Here is a 19,168-nt window from a genome sequence, read left to right on the forward strand (position 1 = left end):
TACCTCTTTCCGGAAAGATCTGCCTTTATTTACTGGAGAGAGCCAGGGTTAGGCAAAAATAGGTAGCGACGTGGCTTGCAGGAGGAATCCCCACTGACTGCATTGGTAAGTGCTTGCAAGTATCCCCACCTGTTGTTATTACACAAAACACACCTGAGTTTTAATTGTGGCAAGCACCACTCATGGCAGCTCCTACTTTAAAAAAAACTCCAACCATTCCTGTGATTCAAAATGCAACATTACCACAGACCTTAAAGGAGTAGTTCATATTTACATTATCTATGTGTGTTATAGTTTTTTTTAACTACTCATATTTCACCAAATTGGTGGCTAGGGAAAATATAATCCTAGCAACCATCTACTAAAATTCTGAACTGGAGAGCCACTGATCAAAACCAACAAAAAATAAAAAATGTTGACAAATTTTAAATTGTTTTACATTATTACTGTCTATATTACACAAAAAAATAATTTAAATGTGAACCACCCCTTTAAATACAACCTTTACCTATTTCAGCCAATCTTTTTAGTTCTACTGACTACATCATTAGGCCTGTTTTTAGAGTTTATTAAAGCTCATTTAAATTTCATAAAGACATTTTCTTTTTAAGAACATACCCTGTAAATATATAAGCTAAAATATATTATTTTTCATTTCCCAGTTTAATTCCCTTAAACAGAATGTTAATGTTACCCAGGGAGGTAAGGAAAATACACAGCAACTATGATCTTTTGATTCTGTATATATGCACGCACATAAACAAATAGACATAAAAGGCCTAATTAAAGGTACTACAAGGGTTTAGCAGACTTGTACTTTAAGGAAGAAATTTGGATTTAATGGTTTGTATAAGTAAAGACAGCAATAAACAAACTAATATATGTAATAGGTGGACAAAAAAAGTGTTCACTCTTTTCTTGCAACAGATACATAAGCTCTAATGGTAGCTTATGTTTTAAAATGGTCTACCTGAAACAGCAATGACCTTACATTTTATTGTATTGGATCAGCACTTTCTTACCAAGGTTCTGACCCCCTGCACCACAATATATAGGGTGTGCACGTGGGTCACAGCTTTTAGAACCCCATTGCAAGAACCCCCATTTTAACCAAACCAAACACTTAGCAGTGGCTATTTACAGAACAGACTCCTCCTCAAATTTCTGTAGATTGATAGGTGACATTTACCACTCGCAATGATCATTCATTATTTGCTGCTGTCATTTTCATTACAATCAAATGCTAATGTGAAAAATGCTTCGGCAAACGTGCTATTTCCTATCGATTTCCTCCTTTTGAAAATAATTACTCGTTCAATACTGAAGTTGACAGCGCAAGCTCAGTTTTAAATTACCAAGATTTTTTTTTTCTTCCTCCAATTCCCCTCCAAGCTGTTACATTTTTAACATGGTATTATCGGTAAGTGTGTTTGTTCTGATCCCAAACCCAATTTATTTATTTTTACAAGAGTACGGGAAGAAGAGGGTGCCTCCACTTTAAACACTCCAATCTCTTTTGAGATGGCTGACAGAGTATAGGACATTAATGCATCTGTCATGATAACAAGCTAAGAATAACATCCAGACATCAAACCAAGCACAGAATCTATCTGAAGTGATTCATTCAGATCTGTCTCATTGATTTATTAAACACAGGGCAACATCTGCAGCCTCACACAGCCGCTTGGCGAAATTAATGCAAGATCAATTCAAATGGAAAAAAGTGCAAAAAGAGATAAATCAAAACACAATTTGCATGCAGTTCCACAATCAGGCTTATTGGGTGCAAATGCTCAATTTCCCTCCTCAAGCAAATGTGCCTAAACATTATTTTATCTTTTCAGAATGGTGTGATTTGAAGTGACAGAAATTTCTGCAGGTTCAGAAGCTGAAAAGGAATAAAAGACAGAAAGGGGGGGGAAGTAGACGTGCTCGTGAATAACCTTTTGAATATGCAACAGGAACAGCATTAATGTGTGTTCGTTTCTTTCCCTGGCTAAGATCGTGGGTCCAGCCATATGAATATAGATTAGAGCTGAAACCTCCACAGACAAGATGAAACAGTAACATTTAAAGACTTCAACTATAAGCAGTGTTGGGAAGCTTATTCCTGATGGATGTAAACATTCTGTTTCCAGGGGGATCACTATATGTTTATGTAACCCCACCCCTGTAAGAAAACTTGGTCATAAGGTTCCAAAAGTGGGTTATCAAACTGGTAACTTTTATTTCTATTGACATTTACCATAATGTCTTGTCAGTGAAAGATTTGCATGGTACGATTTAAATGTTAAATGACATCAAAATATTACGTATCTTAAAGCTTTAAACAACCAATGTACGGGAACCTGGACCCCTCTGAAATATAACAGGGATGTGGGTGATAAGTATAAAAGACTATGCAAGCAACATTTTTTTAAAGTTTTCCACAGAAGGCTATTATTTATATAAAAAATGCAGCACAAGATGTAATGGTAATAGAGTTTTATGGAAATGAATCATAGAAGCTGGTTGCTAAGGCTTTGCAGTACATGCCATTCAAAGAGTTAACAGAACACACTGGCATCAATTTACATGTCATTAATTTTCCCTGATTTAATCTGCCATTTCCCCTAGTTACCTCACCACGTGTTCTAAGGAAGTTTCACTCACAAAACAAAATATATGCCGTTTAGACACAAGAAAACTAATTTATCAGGTAATATTTCCCAATTCAGAGACCAGTATCTTCTTTCTAATCCCTGCGCATGAAAGAAAGACCTTCCCTGGCACAAGCATCTGTGCTCCAGCAATATAAAGCTCAGTGAAAGTGCACATGGCTGGTTGCAGTAATTATAATCTTGGCCTCATTGTTCTAATAAAAGACTCAGCCTTACTGAGTGTTTGGCTGCATTCAGCAGACACAGTGTCTGGCCCTTCTTTATCCCATGAAATAAAATATTGTCTTTATTTACAGGCCTAATTAATTTCTGTGAGTCTTGTGTTTTTTAATCAGCATAGTCAAAGCAAGTTGAATAAAATATTACAGCAGAAGAGTAAATCAGACAGACATGCCAAATAGAACATGTGTTAGCTGAGAGTAATTCTGTTTTGGAGGGTCACATCATCTACTGAACCCTTTAGCAACTTACAAAGGAAGAGGATTTGATTAGCGCTGTCCCATCCCAGAGAAAGAAGCAGAGAGAGGGGGGTAGCATGGATAACACATTGACTTCCTTTCATTAGGATAATAAAATGTATTATGTAACAGTAGACAAACACTTCTTGGAAAACACTTTCATACTCTTATTGACAAGTCTGTCACTCCCAGCTAAGTTATAATATTAGGCATTATTACATTTTGGAAAGAACATTTGGCAGCATCATATTGTGTTAAAAAAACTAAAACCAAAATATTGGGCTATGCAGCTGGTTTTTTTTTTCCATTTTAGTTTTCAAACTTAACAGAATGAAGTTAAAATTATAACACTTCAACAACATTTGAGAACAGTTTTACCATTAGCAGCTTGTAAGACTTGGAATTCCATGGTCATGTTTTGCACACAGTTTCATGTAACAAATGACAACGTTCTCCACATTATTAATGCTGTCTATATTCCAAAGGCATTTGCAACCCACGTCGCACCAGAGCAGCTATCACACAACTTGGACAAAACTGATTTAGCGGTTTCAACTAACCGGACTATTTATGTATATTGCAGTCATAAGCAATTTATAAATGCAAAACGCTATCAATCTGGAGCGTAAATAATGAGCCGATAAATAATGAGATTACATTTTCAATGTTATTGTCTGTTTAATGTAATAAATATCCTGCATGAAATATTTTGTGTTTTACAATGAACTGATTTCCCAGCATGAATAACTCTCTCTTTCCATAACTCTGGAAAACAAGGAGATAAATAAAGAAAGCAGAATTAGTGTTGAAATGAATTAAGTTGCATGATGTACTTAGGGTTAGCAGCATCATATAATAATAAAGCCACTTCTCTAGTCATTGACAAACCTTTCAAATTACAGTAGAAGTTACAGTTAAGTTTTTCAGGGGACTGCTAAAAATGATGTAAAATCTGGGAATTGTATTATGTATTATATATTGGTGGGACCAATATGTGTGGGTGTAAAATGAGGGAAAACTTAAAATCAGAGTAAGTAAAATAGAGGTTTAACTGTATTAGTCGTCAAACTGATACACTCGAAATCTAGGTTGTTACAATATACTGCTTATTTTAACTGAACTCCCTTCATTTTCAATTTATGTAGAATAACAAGTTAAAATAAAGTGTACCTAATAAATACAGATTTAAGTTTCATTTCACTGCAGAGATTGGCAATTATTATGTATGTAAATTTCATTCTGTATAAAGAAAAAAGTTTAAAACCTTCAAGAGCAGAGAGACAGAGAATAGTGATGTTCCTATGAGTCCCGATAGCTTCATTTTTAGTTACTAGCCTAAATAGCACCTATAGCAAATACTTACATGAAAGCAATAACTGGAGAGTACAAAAATCTGACAGTTCCTTACAGTGGCATGAATCAGTATGGGGTCATTTATGAAACAAGAGCAAGTACAATGGTCTTCTTCTAACATGACAAGCCATTTAGCTAGCCCTTTTCCATCAGATTTATTCGAGAAACTAAACTTTTAAAACAGGGATATGTAAATTGCATCCCTCCAGCTGTTGCGGATGGCTGCCAGAGGTGTACGGAATGATAGTTCAGCAGCTTAAAGACTGAAGGATGGAAATCCTTGATTACAAACATCTGCAGAGACTGCTCTATATCTTTATCACAAGCTTTGTCAGAGAGACTGCTGCACTTTGCTTTGTATTCTGTATTGCATGGAACCTGTTACTAAGCTTTTTGTGATCAAATATATTGTAGAAGTGAACGCAAATTGAGTAGGAATAAACGGCACCTATGCCACACTACTGAGATATACAATCCACTTTACTGCTCTATTACAGAGCTGCCCGTTTTTCGATGAAAGCAATGAACAGCACACACAGCATATCTTTAGCAAACAGAAACCAGACTTACAAGCTGGGAAGTTTTATTTTACCGCAGTCAAATACTAGAAAGGTCCCAAGAGTATGGTTTGTGCTCCTGGTTTTCAGCTCCTACAAGCAATACAATACACGCTACCTATGATTCTGTAGCATCAGGACACTACATCTTAAATATTTATCTTTTTCAAAATCTTAATAAGCCCTCCAAAATTCAGAGCCCCAGACAACAAATTAGACAAAATAAAACAAAAATCACACAGGGATGCATCAGAATTAGCTTAACCCTGCAATATGTGTATTTTCATAAGCATTTAAGGTGACATCACTAACACAGCCCGAAAAAAGGTTATGGGGAAACAGTTTAGACAATGAGGTTTATGATTTTCTGCTTTCTACCAGTTCTTGTACATTTTTTTTAATGAAAGTCAGATTGAAAGTGGATAACTAACAAAATTAAAAATACAAGAGCACTGTGATGTAAGATGCCCAGTGTTTAAGTGCTATGTGCCTGGGACACATTACCCCCTTCTCCAGTTCCTGAATGTTACTGTACAATAAAGAAACCACAACAAAGATGTTAGCAATTTCACTCCTTGAAGGTGCAGTGTAAATGAATACCTGCAGCTGACAATGCCAACAGCTTGAAAGGTAATGTAAGCATCCCCATAAAAGTAAATGCTGGCATTTTAAAGGTTAATAGCACTAACAATCTTATGCAATAATGTATACCGATATGTCAAATGTGTGTCCTTCCAGGTGCTAAGATTAAAAACTTCAGGCAACGGCTGAGAATTATGGGAGTTGAAGTTCGCACTTGTAAGGCCCAAACTTCACACCTACTATAAGATCAGCATATATATTTGTAATGCCTACCAAACAGCCTTGCCAGAAACCTTTTTTTAAAGTATTTACTTCTTTCACAAAGTAAAAATGGTAATGGCTTTATATGTAGTTTAACACATGACAACAGCTTTCTGGATTATATTTCCCTTTCCGAAGGGAAATCTATAAATTAGAAAGTATATGCAATTTGAACATGTGGAGCTCACAGACAATAGAAAGAAGAAAGCCTTCTCATTGATTTTGCGTTCATTGCTTGAAATTTCCAATGAAAAGTGTCACAGTAAGTGCTGGTGACATTGTAACCTGCCCACTGAAAGAGAGGTTATTGGGTCACGAGAAGAGAGCACTGCCGGCATATGTCTGAGGGGCCGCAGAAGCTGAGGTGAGGGGAAAGATTGGGAATTTAGCAACGAGGTGCAGGCACTGTTGAAAATGTGCAAATTATTACATTTTCTATCTCCATAATTGATGGACTGGAAACAAAAGGTCATCTACTGTTGTAGAAACCTTTACAGAGAAAAGTCTTGTTAGAACAATGAATTTCAGAAAAATGTAGCTCTGATTTGGAATGTTCAAACCAGTTGTTTGTTTATGTAAATACAGTAATATATATAGTATTTGAAATACGAGCTGTACAAAGTGGGGCTATATTAATGGGAAAATGTAAACCTTTAGGATGGTTCTGGTAAACCTGGTACATATGGTTCTGCTGTGGCAGGGCTGCATTTGTCTGGCTGAGAATGCTTCAAGCAACAGTTGGTTAGTCTAACTTTGGAGACCTAGCCTGATCTAGGATGTATATACCTTTTCTTCATGAGGGACTAATAACCTGCCGTATCCCTTTGCAGTGACATAAGGCTTAAAATTACACCTGGCTTGCTTTTTCATATAAGCACCTTTATTTTCTAAAAATAATAAATAAATCATTTCCTGGCTGATTGCATTCATTTAACATTGGCACTTGATGTATGATATAATTAAATATATACCTTTTAATTACAAAAGATTCGCTCTGCTGCCTTAAAAGACTATTATAAAGAAAAACATGCTTTTCATTGTGTGCCTTTATGATTCTGAGAATTGTATGATCATTCTCTTAGTATACACAAGGAAAGAGCTTTTGCATTTGCATCTGCAAAGGTTTGCACACCATAATAGAATATGTTAACTAAATGTGCAGGCTCTGCTGAGTATACATTGCTCTATAGAAGATTCAGAGCATTTTATGCGACAGGGCAATGTATCTCATCATTAAATATGTATCCAGCAAACGATCGAACCATCTAAAAAGTTCCCATGAATACATCTTGTCTCAGAGTGATAACCTAACAGGATCAGTCATCATTCCCAAGTACAGGAGACATGCTACAGCACTTAGGCAGCAAAGCTAAAGAAGGAGGTTTATATATATATATATATATATATATATATATATATATATATATATATATATATATATATATATATACTCACACACACCTACCTTATGCATACACAGCTTTCCTTCCTTTCATTCATCTGCTGACCCATGTAAACTCTACAGCTTGTACTCAAGAACTATAACTATCACGCAGTTGGCCCTCCATGTACATATCCATACATAGCCCATAGTGACATGCTTTAATGCCTTTTTAAACTTGCCATAATGGAGCTAAAAAATAAATCTAGCTTACTTGAAGACATAGAAAGTTTTAAATTTTAAAGTTTGTATGTCTTTATAGTAGCAAGAGTATACTTCATAAATAGAGGTGTACACACTGCTTGCTACAGTATTTTCTTGTATAAGAGAATGTGCTTAGCGTGATTTTGAAAAAGCAAAAAACATAATCACCCCAACACTCTGCTAAAAATGACTCTATGAGAGAAAAAAGGGATAGATTTTTGAACAGGATTTATTTTTAAAAAAAACTTTCAGTGAATGGTGGAAGAGACATTATAAAGAGAAAGGCTTATATGTGCATAGAGAGCTGTTGTGTATCTACCAAAAGCACATGAGTACAGCAGGAACTAAATGCGGGCTTATACTGTTCCTTATGTGCGCAGCAGGGCTAAAAGGTGCACAAAAATAAGTAGAACTTACACTGACAATATACAGACATACAGAATTATAAATAACAATATAGGTAGTAAATGAGCACACTTATGGGGACTGTAAAAATGAAATGAAAGGTTATGGTTCAGAAGTAATTTGGACAGCGGCTTACAAAAATAGACGATTGATGACAGGTTATTAGTTTTCTGGTATTCACAAATGACCTTGTAATAGAGAAGAATGGCCGAACAGCCTAGAATTTAACAGTTCAAACGGCAGTTGCATTAATTGATCACAGGCTGTAGATCCTCTGATTGGTTGGACTGCAAGTGTATCTTAAGTGACATGGTGGAGAAAAGCCGAAAGACTGCTCTGGTGGGACTGATGGGGAACTAGGACAAGTCATATAAGATATTTTAAAAATGTTCTTATATTTAAATTAAGTTGGTTGGATAAAGTCACTTGGAATATGTTTTTCCTACACACTAAATTTATGTTGAACATTTTCAGGTATATATTTTCTGTATTTTTAAAACTAATCAAATTGAAAAGTTATGTCTGGTGCTTGAAGCAGAGCATCTTCTCGACAAGTGACCTTAATTCTGCAGGGAAAAAAGTCCCTACATGGGCTACATTTTTTGTGCTTGTGTCTTTGGTCTTTTAGGTGTGATTGTAATTTGTATTTAAACTTTCTTGAACATTGGCTAACACACACTATATATGCAAAAACACACAAATTTAGTAAAGAGAATCTTATAAACCAAAAAAGTAACTAAATACGAATACAGTTAATAAAATGAAGTTTCCTATATATGAGTTACAGTGTAATGAGTATCTAATATTAGGATAATCTAAGTAAATCTATAATATATTATATAATGTATAAAATATAAACTGAATAGTGTATATAATATTCTGTATAACATGAGTTTAGTGTACATGCATTACATTATGGGCGTAAACATTACTCACTAAACTAACGGATTACAGCTAAAGCCTTTATTTTAAATACATTATAGGAAAGGTTCAAGTTAATTAACTTGAGAAAGACATGAGGTATTCTTTTACATACCTACAAACTTACAGCTCCTTTTGCAAGGTATAGCTTGAGCACAGAAGGGTACTACTGCATTTAAACCAAACAAACTTGTTTGTAACTATTTATCTGTCACTTAAGATACATTGCTACTTCCACTACAAATATACAAAGTATCTTGTTAATATGAGAATAATGTAATGATTTTGCTACTATTGAAAACTTCCCCATGATCTGCCATCATTGGAGTCATATAGGCACCAACCAAGTGCATGTTCAGTAGTGTAAAGTGCAAAACAAAATGTAAGGTAAAATACAAAAGTAAACATGTAGCTATCTAATCCTTAAATGTGTAAGATACAGTTAAATATATACAATGAAAAGAGAATAATGGGCAATTGTGATATGTTGTAACTAAATGTCTTTGAAGCTTTACTTCCATAATAATAAACAAGTTGAATACAAAAAGAAAAAAGAATAATGGGTCCCGGCATTCACCCAGAACACTGCTGTCTATAGCCTATGTACCAACTAAAAAAGGATTAAAATGTATATAGAGTGATGAACCACATGTGTAACGGTTGGTTATATGGGAAATATGAGAAATGACTGAAACACGTGTAGAAAAGGGGTTGTTTATAGTAAAGTAAGCAGGCAATTACAAGGTTAATGAAAGAGTGCAATAGGGGTATAAAAAAATAAAATAGATAAATAACATGGTAAGTCAAGCTTTAACTCCCCCCCCCCTCCCCCAAAGTAACAGGTGTATTCACTAGAACAGAAAAGTGTGCAGGTGTTCACATCTAATTCACACAATACAGAACTTTGGGCAAACTTCTTAAACTCACTTCCAAACATTACCTTTCAGTCATTATAGATCTAACAAGCTGTTAGAAACTGGGGCAGCAGCAGCAGCAGCATTAGTGTATTCTACAGTATATTGGCTACTATATACAAAAGCTGCTTGTATGTACTGTAATATTATAATATAGGATTTCCAGTAACCAACAAAAATGTTGTGTAGGATCATTGTTATTCACTGCAAACTAATAAACACGCACTTTATTATCTGTATCTCTATACACTAGATGCTAACATTCTGAACATACTCAGATTAGTAATATGAATATATTCTTGTACACTGTACACAACTAAAAGTTATGCATATAGGCACATGGTGTAGCACAGACACACTGTCATTAAAGTTCTGTGTATCTTTATATCAGTTTCTCTCTTCCACAAGTATAAGTTCTCATTTACCTAATACAGTAAGAATAAGTATAGCCTAATATAATAATAAGTATAACCTATGCAAACTATGAAGTGGATAAATGTGTTTATTTTATTCAATGAATGTGCTGTTTGGTGTGTACTTAAGTTTGCATGTGTCAAGAAATAAAATATAATAAGGACCCTAAGCAATTTAATGCTGTATGCACGGTAACATAAATATACAGCCTGAATAATTAGACTACCTTAATACATAACACAGCAAGCAGTGCTATGACTGCCAAATTACAAGTAGGTATATCTGGGCATGTTAGCAGTAGGTAGAACTATGACCAATAGCAGTTGGTGTTGTGCTATGTATATGTGCACAGCTTAGTAAATACACAATACACGCATGAACTTAGGAAATGCTTTGTGCTGTTCAATTAAGTAAACTACAAGAGTGTAAAGTGATAGTGGCAGGCATCGCTTCCAGCATGTACAGTGAAGTTGGAAAGTTCTGTACGTGCAAAGTGTGCCTGGGCATGTGTAATATGCACATGTGCACCACATTGTACCTAAAAACCTAGAGATGGTACTGGTACCAGCAAACCTAAAGCAATAACAAGGAAAAGTACAGACAGGTCCTGGTATATGTATATTAGCCAGTATCATAACTAGAAATGACATTAGCAACTGGTGCCAGTACTATCTGCAGAGTAATTAGAACTGAAGTTTGAATTTTTGGTGCCAATATATCTATCACAATACTTTAGGGTGAAGTATATGTTCAATAAACTTACTGGCCCAGATTATGCTCAGAACATAAAATCCTATATGTGTGACCAGGTCATGCTCAGTACAGTGGGTGTGTGTGCCCATTTAGCCCCTACAATTGCACACTGTGTTGGGAGCATGCCCAGAATAGGTGTGCCAGATGCAAATGCACCCGTTACAGTAGGTGGGACTGCCAAGGTACCCAGTAAAGAGAGAGGACAGTAGGTGCAACTCCCTGCCAATGCATCCAGTACAGTAGGTGTGACTGCCAATGGACCCTGTGTAATAGGTGCGATAATGAGATAGCACAGTAGGTGCAACTCACTGTTCATGCCCCCAGTACAGTAGATGCGACTGCCCGGTACCTTAGGTGAGAATGCAGTAGAAAACATTGATTTGGGTACCAATGTACCCAGCACAATGTGTGCCCCTGTTGTGCCCAGTCCCCAGCCTCTGACCTGGCATTGGTGCAGTCGTTGTACAAAGTCTCGAAGTCTCTCCGGGAGATGAGCTTGCAGCGATTGACCCCAGGCTGGATTGCTCCCAGTCCCCGCAGCACCCGGACCTGTTCCACCGTGCACACTACCGGCGTTATATCCAGTCTCTTGAGCTTGGTGTAGACCGTGTGCAGCCCCCCAACCAGGTGCTTTAGGAACAGGTCGAACACCTGGGGTAGGCAGATCAGCTCCTGCCCCTCTAGCACAAACGAAGCTACCTTGGCCCCATGCAGGTCCACCATCCGGCACTCACTGCTGCTCCCTGCCAGAGGGCTGGAACCGGACGGGACAAAGCTGCTGAGCATTCCCAGTCGAGGGGACTCCGCTGCCGGGCTGCTGCTGGAGTACAAGCCTCCTGAGGCCGGGGTGGAAGTTGCGTTGATGACTGGAGGTGCAGACACGGCCATGCTGCTCCTGTGGGTGCCCGGCCAGGGATGTCACTCACTCAGTCTAACCTGCTCTCCCAACTGTTTGCACTAGTCCGGAGCTCGGAGCAGGCACAGGCAGGGCTGCAGGCAATTGGCACTGACACAGACAGCGACCAATGGCAGAGCAGGGTGCAGGATGGGACCTCCTTGGATTGGCCAAGAGTGTGTCGGGGCGGGACTACTCTTTGTCATTGTACCTGAGCCATAGGGACCCCATGTGTCCCAGTTTTGTACATACACACGGCTGTATTCGCCAGCATCTTAGCGGTTAGGGCAGCAAGTGCGCGAAACGAACTAAATGAATGGATTGCACATGACACGGGCTAAAGTTACAGGCAGTGGGTTAGAAGCGAGAATCATATTAAACCTGTCACGTGTTTGTAGGAAAATAAACAGCCCACCCTTTCGTTGCCAGGATCGCAAGGCTTCCCCCCTTACCTCAGGCTGACCGTATTCGCCTCTGCTGGAACTCTACAGTCCCGGAGCGCTGGGCTATATTCCTCCTTCTGCTCCTCAGTTCCCGGGACAGCAGCTCGGCTCCCACCCCCACAGACCGTCTCCATAAATAGCACAAAATGGGCAGAACCGCAGGAGTTCCAAGATAATGTCCCGGGTATAAGCGGAGCAGTACCTAGTCCTTGGCTAGAATGGATTTTCTCAAGCCTGGTTGTTATTTCCATCACATATTCGCCTAGCCTCCTGCTGTAATGTTACCGTCCTAGGGTACAAGTGAAATTACACTGCCCAGAGGTGCGGGAATTAACCCCTGCGCAGTCGTCTGTCACTCCTGTACTATAAGTGCCTGTGCGACTGCCTTCCAGGGCGAGAGGGGTACGGCTCTCAGGCCAAATCCCATGTTTAACCCTCTGCGTGCCTCAGCACCCAGGGCGTACATCCAATATAAAGGAGCTGACCTAGCGTTGTACAATTCACATGGCGCTGGAAAACCAGAATTTGTATTAAGCATTAAAACCCAAAGTTCTTTCATGGCTAGTCACCTATAGCAACTAATAAGCAGGTTGTATTTACTGACCCTCTGTTAAAAAGCATATCTGGTTAGTTGCTATGGGTAACTAGACCTAGGCTTCCACTGCACATTTTATTAAATTCCACCACAAAAATCCACTACAAGAGTTAAAGGGGATACAATGACAAATTTAAAAGGTTTTAATATCAAAGAAAGTATAGACTCGCCAAGTGTCACAGGTACACAAGCCCTCATCTAGAAAAGCAGTGAAACTGGTGTATTCATGTTATTAAGTGACACGGAATGGGCCTTGTACTTGCTTTTTAAAGCATGTATAGATTTATTCAACTAAAACATGTACTCCAACAATATTTCTTACTCCAATTTCAGTTTACTTCACATTTGTGATTCACCCCTAAGTGCCATGTATTAGGAGCACCCGAAGGAAGGGGCCCTGCCCCATAAAGCTTACAATCTCTGTTTTCCACAGTGCATCTGTCTTAATCATTGCATGTGTCTTAATTGGGGTGTGAAGGGTCCACCGGGGCTCCCGTCCCAGGGGCCCTGCAGGTGCACTCAGCCAGGTGCGTCCTCTAACCCCCCCGTAGGGGCTCCCCTAACTCTCCTCGCAGGGCCCCCACCCAACGTCCTCCCCCGAGCGCATAAATTTGACGCGTCAGTGGCGGAGCGTTCGGGAGGGGGAGCGCCGGCAAGGGTCGGGTCTGGGCTGGCCCAGTCCAACCCTGCATGTGTCTCTATCAAAACTATAATTTTTTGTTTTACTATCACTTTTTGGGCTCTGGCACACGAGGAAGTTTAGTCACCCGCGACAAATCTCCCTTGTTGCGGGCGTCTAAACTCCCCGATATGACATCCCACCGGGTAAAATGTAAATCGGCGGTGGGATGGCATACGCAGTGGCGCGATTTGTGGAAATCACCGATCGCGCCGCCCCGTATGCCATCCCACCGGCGATTTACATTTTCACAGGTGGGATGTCATATCAGGGAGTTAAGTCGCCCGCAACAAGGGAGATTTGTCGCGGGCGACTAATCTCCCCGTGTACCAGAGCCCTTAAACCCACAATTCACAAAAGTTGCAAAAAGTCTTAACTCCAGTTTTACATTATTAAACACCACTCTAGACTAAAATGTTTATTTTTTAGAGAAACACAAATTGACCAGTTTAAATTCAAGCTTTCAGAATTTAGGACAACTCACAAAAGTGAAGTTAAAACATTTTTGTTTGTTTGTTAAATTAAAGTAAATTGTTTAATTACACTAGAAAATCATTAAAGGGGACCTGTCACCCTAAGTAATCATTTCAAATTCCTTTCTATTATGTTTGTCAATCAAAATAAACTTTACTTACACTATAAAAACATTATGATCTTGTTTCAATCAGTCTTGGAATTACACAACATCAGCAAGCAGGCACGCACCATTTTGTATTACCCTAAAATCTTGTGTATGCACCAGAATGGGAAACCTGATGCACGTGACCATGCACTGGCTACACATTTAGAAGGTGAGGAGGGAGGTGCTGAATGGAAAGTGAAAGTAACTGTTTGCCCTGTTTCTATGCCTAAGGCATAGAGGCAGTGCAGGCAATATATGATTGACAGTTGAGATTTTAAATGCTTTTATAATGGGTACAGATGTGTTAATAAAAAATGAGATCGGGTTTCAGGTTTAATTTTAAAAAAGGACTTTTATTATACAGCTTTTTATGTCTGGGTGACGTAAAAATTTCTCTTTACTCCACATTACGCCAGAATGTTGGAATAAAGTTATTACATGTTTTTTTATTTACGTTATTAACATCACCAGAATGGAGATAATACTTCAAAAAGCTCCATAAAATTTACACCAACTTCAGCTTAGTGTAAATTCACCACATTTAATAAAGTGCCATTCTGGAACGACAATGTAACTTCAAAGTGTACAAAACTTCCTTGTTCATAAAACAAATAAAGGATTTTGTGAATCTGACTTCAGTTAACTCCAATAACTTTTCTTTCTCTAATTTCAGTTTACTCCACTTTTTTGAATTCCCCCTTTTAATGTTAAAGCGGACCTGTCACCCAGACGTAAAAAGCTGTATAATAAAAGCCCTTTGCAAATTAAACATGAAACCCAAATTCTGTTTTTATTAGCCATTATAAAGGCATTTTAAAATCCCAGCTGTCAATCACATATTGCCTGCCCTGCCTCTAAGCCTTAGTCATAGAGGTGGGGCAGACAATTGCTTTCACTTTCCAATCCGCACTCATGTTCCTCTTCCTTCCTCACCATCTAATTATGCAGTCAGTGCATGAGCATGTGCATCAGATCCCCCATTCTGATACATAAACAAGATGTTGGCATGATACAAAGCTTGCCTTAATAACAGCACCCAGAAAATGGTGCCTGCCTGCTTGCTGTGATTGTGAATTCCAAGACTGAAGGAAACAAGATTATTCATATAGTGTAACTGAAGTTTATTTTGCTTGACAAACTTAATAGAAATGCATTTGGAATTATACTGTCCTGCAGTTCATGAGTGTTGTACTCGTATGGTAGCAGTGGTTTAAAAGAACAGTAACACCAAAAAATAAAACTGTTTTAAAGTTATTGAAATATAATGTACTCTTGTCATGCACTGGAAAAACAATTGTGTTTGCATTAGATACCCTACCCTAGTTTCATTTTTTGGTGTTATTGTTCCTTTAAGTATATAGGTTTTTTTCTGAGATTTTTTCTTTTGAAGGGGGGCCCATGCCCCTGAAGTTACACCCCAGTGTACTAGCTATAAGGGTGCATACTAGAGTTAAGGTGAAAATATATAGTGAATAATGTACTTTCTGTTGTAAAAATAAAGATAGTCACAGAGGAGTTTCATGACCCTTTTATCATGAAATTTCATGAAACTCCAAGGTGACTTCTAATATTCTTACATTTTGCAACTTTATTTATTATTATACTCAAGTTTCTGTGACAAATAACATCACTAAGCACTGATTATAACTGATGACATCACCAAGCACTGTTTATAATGATATTATTTACAGGATGTTAATGGCTCTTGTGTATTATAAACAGTAAAGGACTACATGGGTTACTTCCATTGTGCATACATGCTAGGAATTCAAAACATACAGGCATTGAACCCTCTGTATGTGCTTTTCAAGGATATGGAGGATTTAACACTGTTTGGAGTTGTAGCAATCTTCCCTTATTAGGCTGTGTGTGCAAAAGAATATGTTTTGTGTACTTTTTTATTATGTGTGGACATACAGCATATAATGATGTCTAGTACAGCAGCAGTTATCGGCCTAGAGCTGTAACCCTTTCACTGCCAGAAGAGTAAAAGATGCGCAAAATAAAAAAGCAAAAAAAAGGCTCCAAAAATAACTTAAGTAAAATGTGTAATTCAAACGGTCCGAGTGTATTTTCGCCGATTTTTTCGCGCTTGCGCGGCTTTTTCGTACGGCTGAGCGAAAAATTCGTAAATGTTCTACCGCTGTTTACAATCTTTCGGCACGAAAATTTCGTGACTTCCGGAACGCCAATACGATATTATCGTGACTAATACAATTTTTTCGGAAGCATTTTCGTGATATTTGCAATCTTCAGAAATTATCGTATCCCATCTGAATTTTTCCCATTCGGGATTCGAACTTGTGTTTTAATGAATTGGCCCCAAAGTGTAGGGGTTGCACAGAGAGCTGTATGGAGCTACCCAAACAGCAGATATGTAGTTGTCACATGTCTGCTGTTTGGGGGGAACAGTCCTGCAATACTAACGTTATTGCATCACTTCTGCAAAAGAAAGAAACGGAGGAAGGAGCCCCCTAAAACACCCCATGCAAATTTCTAGCACCAAATAACGTTTATTATCATGACAGTGAGGTAATTTTGGAGTGCTTGCCTCTTTGCAAACATAACAAAGTCACAGTGGACCAGGCTGTGGACCAGTTAATAGCACCCAGTACCAGGCTGTGGACCAGTCAGTAGTGATGAGCGAATCTGTCCCGTTTTGCCATAATATTTGTGAAACGGCAAAAAAATTGCGAAACGCATTTGTCACACAGTTGTCACCCGCTTCTTTTTCGTCACCCGCGTATATTTTTTTTGTCACCGTGCCCTTTTTGATGCGCAACAAAAAAAATTTCTGCGCAACAAATTTTTCCGCGCCAAATTTTCACAGAAGTTTTGTAAAACAATTCGCCAATGGCGAAATGTGGAGATTCGCTGCGAATCCATGCCTGGCGAAAAAACTTGCTCATCACTACCAGTCAGTAGCACCTATTAATACTGTCAACTGGTTTCGTCAGTCGCTGTACATAGAAACTCATTCCATAAACTTTCATAAAGCTTTTTGCGTTTCCATTCGCTGCTGTCCTCTGTGTTTCATCTCAGGGGAGCACAGGAAGGAACGCATGCTGTTCTGTGCCTGTATTTACACAGGCGCATGTAAGCACCAACTTGCTGCGTTCCATCTGTGTTGCACTTACATGGGCCTGTGTGATGAGTACAGGCACAGGTAAAAACAAAATGCGTTACTTGCTGAAGTGGAACGCATCACAGGGAAATGCAGAAAGGAATGCTTTCCGTGTATGAATGCAATACAATATTGAGAATATGAGTGCTTTATTCCTCTGCAAGCACTTGAACCAGACTTTATATGCGAACAGTCAGAATGCTGTCACATCTAAAATGCAATTATGAACAAAAACTGATTGTTCAGGAAATTAAGTCACTAATGTGCACTAGCCTATCAGAAATATTGACTGATAATAGTCTTACAAACGATCCAAATTATTTATATCAGCAGCTGATTTTTTTCTTTTTGCATTCCACAGTGTCGCATGAAACTGCTAAACACAGTTGTCGTTGATATAGGCAGTGGTATTAAAAAATAATTTGCACCTGGTCTTAATTTTTTAAATGTTTTTTAATTTACTTAGCAACTTTTTGTGGGTTTTTTTATTTATAACTTTTTAAATCTTTTTTCAAAACTTTTCTAAACCTTTTTCAATTAGGTTTTTTATTAGGTTTTTTTTAGTGCTACCATGTACTGTAGTTCAGAATGCTGACCCTAGCAAACATATAGGGGCAGATTTATCAAAATGTGAGTTTTGAGCTTAATACATAAAAACTCACCCACATTCTATTTATTCCTATGGGATTTTTAGAAGTGGATTTATGAATGGGTGAAAGTTAGAACTCACTATTTGATAAATACACTTCTAAATATCCCATAGGAATAAATAGAACATGGGTGAGTTTCCATGTATTAAACTCTAAACCTGTGAAAACCTAAGTGAAATATAAACTGAGAGGGCAAGAATATAATTATAAGTTATACAAATTCATACTATTAAAACAATACCCCATTTTACCCCAAACCTCAATTTTATGTACCCCAATTTTACATTTTTCAGGATTTTACAATTTTTTTACAGTACTTTCATGGTCTAATGCATTTCAGTGAAATTTCCTGGATTTTAAGCATGTTTTCCTGCATTTTACATCATAATTTTGCTCCATTTACTAAGGTTTTCTGAGAAAAGTTCAATTTTTTTTATGTTTAGTCTTTTTTTTGGCAGTATGTGATTACTTAAATCTTTTTTTTTTAAATTTGAGATCATTCTGAGTATTTTATCGAAAAATTCTAATTTTTTTTTTTTTTTTAAACCCCAGCTGGGGAGAACCAAGTCCTATGGAGGAATAGAAAAGTCAGTGACAGCCTGTCCTTGACACATTTTCAAGGGGAAGTTAATCCCATCATTGTTTTCTATTTCACCCTGTTTCAAGTGAAACTTAAACACATTATTGTTTTCCAAGAATGAGCACCAATGTTCCTAAAATGGTTGCTGGAGCAATTCCTGTTTGAGAAAAATAAAGAGGATTCATGGAAATGAACAGCCATTTAAATTTTCTGAAATTCTCAAATTTTTTGGCTCGAAAGTATGATGATTTTCAGACAATAAACTCAATATTTTTGTTCAACCCTACCAACATTTATCTTGACATTTAATAAATGCAAGAATGATCATATTTTATTCAAAAATACTAAGTTTATACAAGTTTCAAGGCCAGAAAAATTCTAGTTCTAGTAAATCTGCCCCTTTAACTATTTTTTTTTGTAGTTTACACCATTTTACATTAAAACCCCTATTTTATATTTTTTTTCCCCCAGTCCCCTGGAAAATGTAAAGGTGGGGTTTGACTGTATGTTTAATTTGCTTCTGGTTGCAAAGGTCAATCACTGTAGCAGTCAGGAAGCATTTTAAAATTAATGTTAGGGACAAACTGATGCAAATTCCTTATAAGTTGCTTTGATTACTTCTGGCTACTTGGTGCACCTCTAGTAGTTATTATGATC

General features: G+C 37.7%; 1 protein-coding gene across 5 annotated transcripts in view; it reads right to left on the reverse strand.

Moving 5' to 3' along the window:
• dach2 (dachshund family transcription factor 2) overlaps nt 1–12,649 on the reverse strand; it is a 323,436-nt gene extending 310,787 nt beyond the window's left edge. The window contains exon 1 of one of the 5 annotated variants that reach the window (XM_031906819.1): nt 12,271–12,649. In XM_031906819.1, the coding sequence (XP_031762679.1) occupies nt 12,271–12,512 (242 nt within the window). In that variant the 5' untranslated portion in view covers nt 12,513–12,649. 5 annotated transcript variants of the gene reach the window in all.
• Between the last annotated feature and the right edge of the window lie 6,519 nt (nt 12,650–19,168).

The sequence above is a fragment of the Xenopus tropicalis genome, chromosome 8, assembly GCF_000004195.4.
Source record: "Xenopus tropicalis strain Nigerian chromosome 8, UCB_Xtro_10.0, whole genome shotgun sequence".
NCBI lineage: Eukaryota > Metazoa > Chordata > Amphibia > Anura > Pipidae > Xenopus > Xenopus tropicalis.